General features: G+C 43.6%; 1 protein-coding gene across 2 annotated transcripts in view; it reads left to right on the forward strand.

The window, feature by feature from the left end:
* TBC1D9B (TBC1 domain family member 9B) overlaps nucleotides 1-4,245 on the forward strand; it is a 181,268-nt gene extending 177,023 nt beyond the window's left edge. For both annotated transcript variants that reach the window (XM_063928532.1, XM_063928533.1), the window contains one exon: nucleotides 206-4,245. In XM_063928532.1, coding sequence (XP_063784602.1) covers nucleotides 206-904 — 699 coding nt within the window. In that variant the 3' untranslated portion in view covers nucleotides 905-4,245. The remainder of the gene's footprint in view (nucleotides 1-205) is intronic.
* Nucleotides 4,246-10,347: the final 6,102 nt, after the last annotated feature.

Below are 10,347 nucleotides of genomic sequence, written 5' to 3' on the forward strand. Positions count from 1 at the left end.
GTGACCTTTCATCTCTTGCCCGCTCCTAGTAATACACCAATTACTGCTTTGCTTCCTTACATCTCAGCTGAATTGTGTACTGAGAACTGTGGTGCTTTTTGTTACCTGTGATCTGTTTTATAGTGTCGTATGTACGGTGCTGCAAAACACTTGTGATGCCTTATAAATAAAATGTAATAATAATATTATTATTGTGTTTTTATAGGAACAGTTCATTGAGTTATGCAAGACCTTCTACAACATGTTCAGCGAGGACCCAGTGGAGCAAGAACTCTACCATGCCATAGCCACAGTTGCTAGTCTCTTGCTGCGCATTGGTGAGGTGGGGAAAAAGTTCTCTAATCCTCCTCTCAGGAATTCTGAGGAAGGACAAACAGGTATAATCAGAGAACCCTCTAACGAAGAGGAGGAGCCACCCTTGGGCCTGGAGAACAGGCATCCAAGTGTTCCAGAGCAAGATCACTGTACGGGACCAATCCCAGTTCCTAGCAACTCTCAGGCAGCGCTTACCCAAGATGACATTAAAAAACTTGGAAAGGAAAGAGGAAACGACGAACGACACAGCCCTCCCACGCAACCAACCTCTGATGATGAAACCAAGGATGACACTTCAGTCTCCTCCTACTCAATGGTCAGCGCCAGCTCGCTCCTGTGTGAGGATATTGCAGATGACACTGTGTTGGTTGGATGTGAAGCTGGCAACGCGACGCCTAAGTATGGCAGCACCATTGATGCAGAGTGGTCCATCTCCTTTGAGCAGATCCTGGCTTCCATGCTGACTGAGCAGGCCCTGGTCAGCTATTTTGAGAAGAAAGTGGACATTGTTCAGAAGATGAAGCAGAAGAAAGTGGAAAGACAAATCAGTTCCTCCAGTGAGCACGAAATGTCTTCTATGTCTGGCTGAGATGCCGTCTGCCGATATTTGGGCGATGGCATTTGTCGTAAACTTGCTTTGAAAACTTTTCATGTTCTTAGTTCCGGAATTTTCACCTCTACCCATCAGCAGCTGTTCCAAGTGCAAGGAAAACGCTGCTTATTGGGATAATCTTGAGCTTCAGCGTAATGTAAATGCATAAGGAACGTTTCAGTTCTAGTCTACACCTTTGCATGCGTGGCTCTCGCACTGCTCTTGTCCTGATGGCACGATGCTGTAAATTTGCTTTACACTTACTAGCAAATGTTTACCCTGTGTTGTATTGAAGAAACAGCGCTGTCCCCTGGCCCTGCGGTAAGATGGGATAACTGGTGCCTTTACCTCTCATGGCTTCTCCGCTTGTTGCCCGGTGCCTGAGCAATGCACTCTTACTTCACCTAACACCTACCATGTCATAAGCTTGTAGCTAATGTGCAATATATTGGTATACTTACCGTATCCAAGACTTTTTTCATTTTAATCCCAATCTATGTTTTTTGATCATGTCTGTATCTTCCTGCACTTGTCATTTCTTCGTATCTTCATGATTGGCACCTGTATATTTGTGATTCTCCAGTGATGACGACGATTTGTTTCCTCTCCTCGGCTCACTAACTACTCCTGTGTACACTAGATCTCGCCATACTTTGGCAGAATACACTGCTGCTATTATGTCATTCTGGTATTTAAAACATTTCAGCTATTTTTCTTTGTTCTTGTTGTGCTTGTTGATGATTTGATTACATTATAACTCTAGCACCTTCACATTTTATTGTAAAGCCCACCGTGACCGCCGTCTTGTGTCAGATACATAGCAGCGAGATTAATATATAAGGAATAAGGGGTGGCCAGACAGAGATTGTGGCAACGCATTTATAGTCTACCTGCCTACACTTGGGTCAGTATCACACTAATCTATAGGCTCACTAATCATTGTACGGACCAAGTTTATTAGGACAGAAAGTCTGCGCTTCACTAAATAAAGCAAAATAAAACATTTCAATATAGCTGCCTCATTTGTACATAAACAATTAGGCAACTTACCTACTGTTCCGTAATGTTTGGGAGAATCTTGAATAGACAGCCCTCTCAGATTTCAACCATGTCTGCGGTGCAGGGAGATAATGACGGGTTTCACAGCCCTGCGCGGCCTCGCAGATGTCCCTGGGACCAGGATGCGCCATAACGCCTGCATCTATGGCTATCAGTCGCTCCCGAAAGTGTTAGGGAAAGAGAATAAGAGACTTTTGTACACAGCTTATACACTATAGCTGACACTGAGATCTAATTAGTGAAAACGACAAAATCCATTAATAGCAAATTTCCAGAAAATCCCAGTCTCAATCTAAATATAATATATTATGATTCAGCATATTAATAAGATTTTTATTTTAGGAATTCTGTTAGGATCGTTAAGGCTTTATGAAAGAAATGCATATGGAGACTAGTGTCACCTGCCAGGGTTGTGGTAGCCCCTTCTTAAAATGGATTTTTGCAATATTCGCAGATATACATGTAAAAGTCATTACAGACAGAACATAACAGGAGACGTTCCTGAGAAGGTAAATATGAATAAAAGGTGCATTTACCTGGAATTAATAAACTTCTGTCATTATTCTCCTAGTGTTATTTAGAAAAAGGAAATGCAATGTGGGTTATAGAACCTCTTTATAGTTCTGCAGTTTCCTGCGCACCAGTGTTCATCATCCCCCTACGTGTATGAAATTGTATGTCATTTTTGATAGCAAAGGATTGGTCTTCTGTATAAGCCACTTCAGTTACTGAAAGCTTCCCTACTGGTCTCCTTACAGTCAGGAAGTGTGATGTGCATATGAAAAAAGGTTCCCCTTCACCTAAAGTATATTTGAATCTAAAACGCTTTCCTATTGCAACAATTTCTGTTGCATGTATGTTCTATATGATAATATATGTAACATAAAATATGTGAATGATATTAGTGGTGCATTCATGTCATTCTATTTTAGGCTTCACATTCCTTTACCGTATAATACTTCAGGCGTACAAGTGTTTTTCTTACATTTTTTTTTTTTGTGACACTGCCAGTGATTGGGATCATTAATGTCAATGGATGCTTAATGTACGCTTACTTCTAAGAAACTGGATGATGTATAGAAACGCAGTATGCATTACCTTTTGTTAGCCATTGTCCTGACAACCTTTGTACACTGATAGTTTTGCATTAGGATCAATCCAAATGCTCTGTAGTGTTTGCAATTTATTTACGTAGATGTCAACTCATTAATCTGAGGAGAACCTTTGTATAAGTGAGCCTCCAGATATTGGCAGTAATTCTGCCAGCCATGTATTTACCTATCTGGCTGCAAATCATAGTGTGAGGGGGGCAGGAAGGGACCCAACCACAGTCTGCATCTAATACGGAACATTCTGCTATCACTCGAGACAGGGGAGAATAAATGCCCAGCTGGATGATGACCACAGTGTCTGCATACATGTATGGTCATTGTCTGGTCGCAGTGGTGTCACACACTGGCCATGGATTCAGCTGATCTGCATATGTGTAGATGTGTTATTGGCAGTCTCAGTGGACTGGTAATTTGTGTTTGTACCTCACTGAGAGGAAGTATCATGAACTGGAAACGTTTACTTACTCCGTTATGAGGTGGTTGCTAGAACAACAAATGTGTAGTTAATCCAGTATAAAAGAACTTCCCTTAATATTCATAAGTTTCTGCATTTCCAAATCAAGACCAATTGAAATTGATTAATCGCCTTATCAAACTATAAGGTATATTTATCAAAGTATGGAGAGAGATAAAGTGCCAGCTAATCGGCTTCTATCATTTTTGCTAGCACAGCCTATGAAATGACAGAAGCCGACTGGCTGGAACTTTAGTTCTCTCTTTATCTCTCTCCATGATATGATAACTCTCTCCCTTTATCACACACATGCTGTACAAACATTCACATATATCCCTGTGACTGTTATAGGCTGCATTATTCATTTGTATTTTGCATAAAGTGATTAAGGAAACGATAACTACATCTACAGTCTATGTATTATCTCCTCTACATGTTCTCAGATAAATAGCCTGAGTAGTGTATGTTGCTGTACTAGACGCTGCCTGTCAGGGCAATTCCTCATGTTTCCTGCGGATAGATTGTCTACATCGGCCTTCCTGACACACAGTATATGGTGTGTATAAGCCCTGGTGTGTATGCACTTACTGTACTCTAGGTGGCGTCTCTGATTACAACATAATTTATTATTATTTTTTAAATCGTAAAAGAAATCATACTTTGCTTTTTAAATATCTGTTCTGTCATGTATTCAATAAAATCTAATAAATTAATTCTGCAAAGGTCGTTTTTCACACATGTACTCCGACTAACAAAGTGGTTTCAGCTTGGTAAAGAAAAGCAAAAAAAAAATATCTATAATTTATTATATAAAATGTGTATACGGTACAATGCAATATGGGGTCTTCCACTATTAGTATATGTAATAGGCCCTACACACTGGGCAATATTTAAATACGGTATGAACGATATGGTTCAGAAATGAAAGATATATCGTTCATATCGTTAAGTGTGGAGGCACCGACGATGAACTATTCGCGTCCCCGCGGTTGTTCATCGTTGGTTTTTCATCGTTAAACATAGCAAGCCAATTTAGACGATATCGTTCAACGTTCATAACGATAATCGTCCAAATCACCCAGTGTGTAGGGCCCTTTACTGACGAAACAACACACATTTATCTGTACTGTAATCTCTCCACCTGTAGCATGTCATATTTCGGACGGGATGTAATTAAGTCCGAGTTCAGCGGCTGTGCGGGATTCTGGCTGAACTCGGATGGGTTTTTTTTAAAAAGGGCAGTCATGAACAAGGCTAAACCATGCCTTCTACATGACTGCCCCTTTAAAAAAAAAGTTAGAGTTCGGCCGGCATCCTGCACGGCCATCGGACTCGGAATTCATTACATTCCGCCCTTCTTTTCAGTTCATTTATTGCCAAACCAGTGGCACAAAAAGTATATTTCAAACTGTCAGTTCTTCAAAAGATTTGGGAAAGAATACAAATTCTAAGGTGTATAAAGGTCCAAATAAAGGGATACTAGAAAGGGTTTTCACTCCAGAAATGTACCTATACTAGGTGTATAAATGGCCAAATGTGAGATACTGTATGTGGAGAAAAACCTTACAGCCTTCTCTCTGGTAATATTAATTTCACTTTTGAATGAATTTTATTCCTTTATTGAATGTGAAGGAAAAAAACCTTCACAGTGATTTAATGGATTCTACTTCTTTGGTCTATAATTAAAAAGTGCTCCATAACAAAACATAGTGTATTTCAGTGTATAGTGTATTCCGCAGAGCTCAGGACCAGCTGCTTCTCCCATGGGCAGCTTTATGTGGCTTGCTCGCGAGTTAGTAGCCCCAAGCATCTTTTTTGTTTTAATCCCTGAAGGAAAAACTGCAAATATAGTTTACAAAGAAATTTTGTTATCAATGTGTACAATGTAAAATATACATAGGCACGAGCAAACACCAGTATTATTTGAAAAATATGAATGTTATATGAATCCAAGAACTCATACTGCACCTGACCGGGTATTAACCCGGGAATAACCCTTCTTATAATCCGGGTTTAATTACCGGGTCATGCGACCCGGGATTTCTGCAGTGACCCTTTCACACCACACATCGACCCGTGTCGACCTGACAATATACTGGGTCGATACCGGGTTATTTGTGCAGTGTGAAAGGGGTATTACTTTCATTCGGCTCATCCACCAGAGGCATAGTGCAAGTATCAAACCTAGAAACCGCATTCAGGTTGCAGATATCATTGCAAAAGAATACGTTCTCGTCTATTTTGGGGATCTCCTCCGTCAAACCCCTCACACGTGGGGCAGTGTGTACTTCTCTCCTACCTTGCATCAATCACCCAGTGGTACTATAGCTGTGGCCTTTCGCCTAGTTCTACTGTGGGTCGGACGTTAACAAACTAGTGCCCATGCACATACATGTTTATTAACAACGGAACAGATACGGTAGGTATAGCGGTTTTCATTTACCATTGGTAAAATAAATTACTTCCAGTGTATTGGATATGGACAAACTAAATTATGTTGTTTACGTACTCATTTATTTGTATTTCTTTTACGTCCTAGAAGATGCTGGGGTCCACATTAGTACCATGGGGTATAGACGGGTCCACTAGGAGCCACTGGCACTTTAAGAGTTTGAGAGTGTGGGCTGGCTCCTCCCTCTATGCCCCTCCTACCAGACTCAGTTTAGAAAATGTGCCCGGAGGAGCCGGTCACAGCTAGGGGATCTCCTAGAGCTTCTTTAGTTTAATTTTTTTCTAAGAGTTAGTATAGGCACAGCGAGGCTGCTGGCAACACCCTCCCTGCTTCGTGGGACTTAGTGGGGGAGTAGTGTCCGCCCTGAGGGGTTTGAGCCACTATCTCCACTGACAGGACACTGAGCTCCTTCGGGTGATGATCGTTAGCCGCCCCAGGTGACTGCTCACTCCCGCAGCACTGCCGCCACCCCCTAACAGAGCCAGAAGATTCCGGTGGCGAGTGAGTCACCAGCCCTCCTGGCAAGCGGGGAGCCGGTGTGCAGATGGCGGCAACAGGGTGGGAGCGCAGTATTAACTGCGCTCCGGAGGCTCAGCGGTACATAGTGCGGCACTGTGAGGAGCGCACTGAGCCAGCGCCTATACCCTACACTGGCACCAAGGCTGTCAGGGACCTCGGTAACACTGCCAGCACAATTCCTCAGGCCAGTATAAAGAAGTGGAGAGCAGGAAGCAGCGCCATGTTCAGGGGGCGGAGCTCCTCCTCAGAGCAGACCCAGCAGCGTTCAGCGCCAATTTCCTGCCTGCAGATCCTCTACAGTGACACTGACAGGGAGAGCTGTCCCTCCAAGCAACTCCAGCTATCCTGTGCAGTACCAAGGGGGTTGTAGAAGGAAGGGGGGGGGGGGGGGGGGGAGGCTGTGTAAATACTGTGTAGTCTATTAAGGTACACGGTAAGTGCCAGGTAGTTGTATTATATCTACCTTGGGAAGCGCTGTGTGTGGGTTGGCTCCAATCTCTGTGTTTCTATGTGGCATTCTTGGGGGGAAACTGTGTCTGACATTCTCGTGTGTGTGTGTGGGTGTTGTTGTCTCACATAGCCATGTCTAGGGACTCTGTGTCTTATACCGCAGAGGACATTTCCTCTCAGGAGGAATCCATTCTATGTACACAGGAATGTAATGCATTGTCTCAGATCCCTATTGCTTGAGCCTGAGTGGTTGACCTCTATTAAGGGAATGATTTCTCAAATCTCTACTATGGTAGCTCATACTGAGACTGAAACTCAGGTTTTAAAGAAGTCTATGGCAGTTTGGTCAGGTTCTGTTCCTATTCCTTCAAAATCACCTAACATATACCCACAGAAACGTGCACTTGCCCAGATTATGCAAGATGACACGGATACCGACTCTGACACGGCAGGCGGTGATGGGGATGTGCTGAGGGGGCGGCATCCCTTGCAAAGGGGGTGTAGCTCATGATTGAGGCCATTAGAGATGTGTTAAATATTACTGACACAACACCTGAGCAGGTTGAGGAGGCTTACTTCACACAATAAGAAAGCCTCGCTAACCTTCCCTGCGTCTAAAGAATTAAATGCTTTATTTGAAAAATCCTGGGAAAACCCGGAGAAAAAAATCCAGATTCTGGTTGCTTTTCCCTTCCCTGAGGAAGATAGGAAAAAAATGGGAAAACCCACCCATAGTTGATGCATCTGTTTCCAGACTGTCGAAAAAGATGGTTTTACCTGTCCCTGGGTCTACCGCGTTAAAAGAACCGGCTGATCGTAAGATTGACACTACGCTCAAATCCATATACACTGCTTCAGGGGTGGTGCGGAGGCCTACTATTGCCTGCGCATGGATCTCTAAAGCTATAGTAAAGTGGTCAGGCACGTTACTTGAGGATTTGGATTCAATGGATAGAAGTGACACTGAATTATTTTTACGTAACATACTGGATTCTGCGGGGTTCATGTTGGAATCCATGAAGGAACTGGGTACGCTGACTGCAAGAATATCTTCCATGTCTGTCTCAACTCACAGGGGACTCTGGCTACGCCAATGGTCTGCAGACGCGGAATCCAGGAGAAGTGTGGAGAACCTACCCTACACAGGTCAGGCACTATTTGGGGAAGCATTGGATGCGTGGATTTCCATGGCAACCGCGGGTTAGTCACTTTTTCTTCCCTCAGCTATGCCTTCTACGAAGAAACACTTTTCTTCATCTGCATCACAGTCCTTTTGGACCGCTAAGACAAAAAAGTCCAAGTCTCCTACCACCTTCTTCAGAGGTGGGCGGGCAAAATCCAAAAAGCCTGCACCCACAGGCTCTCTGGACCAGAAACCTGCCTCTGGTTCCTCAAATTCCTCAGCATGACGGTGGACCACATAGCCTGGACGACGGGCTGGTGGGGGCAAGACTCAGGCGTTTCAGCCACGTCTGGGTGTTGTCCGGCCTGGGTACAGGATATTGTGTCCCAGGGGTACAGACTGGAGTTTCAAGAAACCCCACCTCACCGATTCTTCAAATCAGGCTTTCCGACTTTACTGTCAGACAGAACTGTCCTACAGGAAGCTATCCAAAAATTGGAAAAGGCAGAGATCATTGTTCCAGTTCCACCTCATATGCACAGCGTGGGTTACTATTCAAACCTTTTTGTGGTACCGAAACCGGATGGTTCGGTCAGACCAATTTTGAACTTGAAATCACTAAACCCTTATCTAAGGGAGTTCAAATTCAAAATGAAGTCTCTGTCAGGATTCTGATTTAGTCTGTTCCCGGAGGGGGCACTAGTGGGTCAGTGTTGGAATGACGTATGAAACGTGGAGACTGAATTAAGTCCTGCGCATATGCGCTGATGTTTAATAAACACAAAAGTCACAGAACAATAATATAATAAAAGATGGTACGTAGCATTGGTAGTAGCAGAAATGAAATGATAAACGGTAACTGAATCCAAGGTAATGATAAAAAGTCTTTGGCAACACAGATATATCTTGGTGATAAGTTGATGGCTGAATGCAGAAGGTTTAAAGCAAATAAAGTCTCTGACAACAAAACGTGAAAATAACTTGATAACTGGATGCAAATGGTTTTAAGCAAAATAAAGTCACTGGTAACACAAATGAGAAATAACCTGGTAGCTGGATGTAAATGGATTTGTAAATAATAATTGAAACAAAGCAAAACTCCGGTAACGTGGAATAACTTGATAAATGCAAATGGTTTAGAAAACAGAACTCCGGTAATACTTGCAAAGCACACAGTCTCTGATAACTAAACGTGGAATGACTTGGTAAATAAATGTAAATCATTTAGAAAACAGAACTCCGGTAATACTTGCTAAAGCACACAGTCTCTGTAACATAAAAGTTCTTTAGCCAAGCAAGGCCTAGGCAGGAGACAGTCCTAACTCAGCATGCTTGTTAAGTGCTGGATGCAATGCACAGAATGGAATGCTGGTAATAAGGTGCACAAGTTAGGCAATGAATAACACCTGAGGAGAGTCTCTTACTGCTGATGAACTGTGGCAGGCTGTGGCTGGAGTCTGGAACAAGCAGGAGAAATGCAGAATGATGAGTAGAATGAAATGATGAGAGGAACCACTGGAGACTGGAACACGGGGAACCACTGGAGACTGGACCACGGGGAACCACTGGAGACTTGACACACCAAATGTGACTCATTGTCCAAGGCGATGAGAATGAGCCAGGAACTGGAGTTTATACCCCTTGCTCTGTGATGATTGAATGAATCTCTGTGAGAACACACCCTCCAGGATTGGGTGCCCAGATCAGCTGAGAGTTAACTGGAGCTGGTGATTTACCGGGAGAATAATTCTGTAGACAGTTAATGCAATGCACTGCTGGTTGCTGGCTGGGATCAGTAGTGCACCGGGAGTTAACGCTGTTTACTCCAGGCTGCTGGCTGAAACCAGTGGTTACCAAAAGATAGAACTGGTTAGGTGGAGCCCAGTGAACTGTGGGCTGCAGGAGACTGAAGACTGGAACTGCTGGGACCTGTAGTTCCACAGGTCCAATTCACAGGGAATACTCTGAAAACAGAGGACTGAAGCCAGGAGATGCCTGTTCACTGGAAGTGATGCAATGGAGAATGCGGATTCCTGACAGTCTCTGAGAGCGGTGATCTTAGGTCTGGAGGAGGGGGAGTTTCTGGTATCCTTAGATATCAAGGATGCGTATCTCCACATACCGATTTGGCCTCCGCACCAGGCTTATCTCAGATTTGCACTGTTATACAGTCACTATCAGTTTCAGGCACTGCCATTCGGTCTCTCAACGACACCGAGGGTGTTCACCAAGGTGATGGCAAAGATGATGGTTCTACTCCGCAGGCAGGGA

This window comes from Pseudophryne corroboree, chromosome 6 (assembly GCF_028390025.1).
Source record: "Pseudophryne corroboree isolate aPseCor3 chromosome 6, aPseCor3.hap2, whole genome shotgun sequence".
NCBI classification, from domain to species: Eukaryota; Metazoa; Chordata; class Amphibia; order Anura; family Myobatrachidae; genus Pseudophryne; species Pseudophryne corroboree.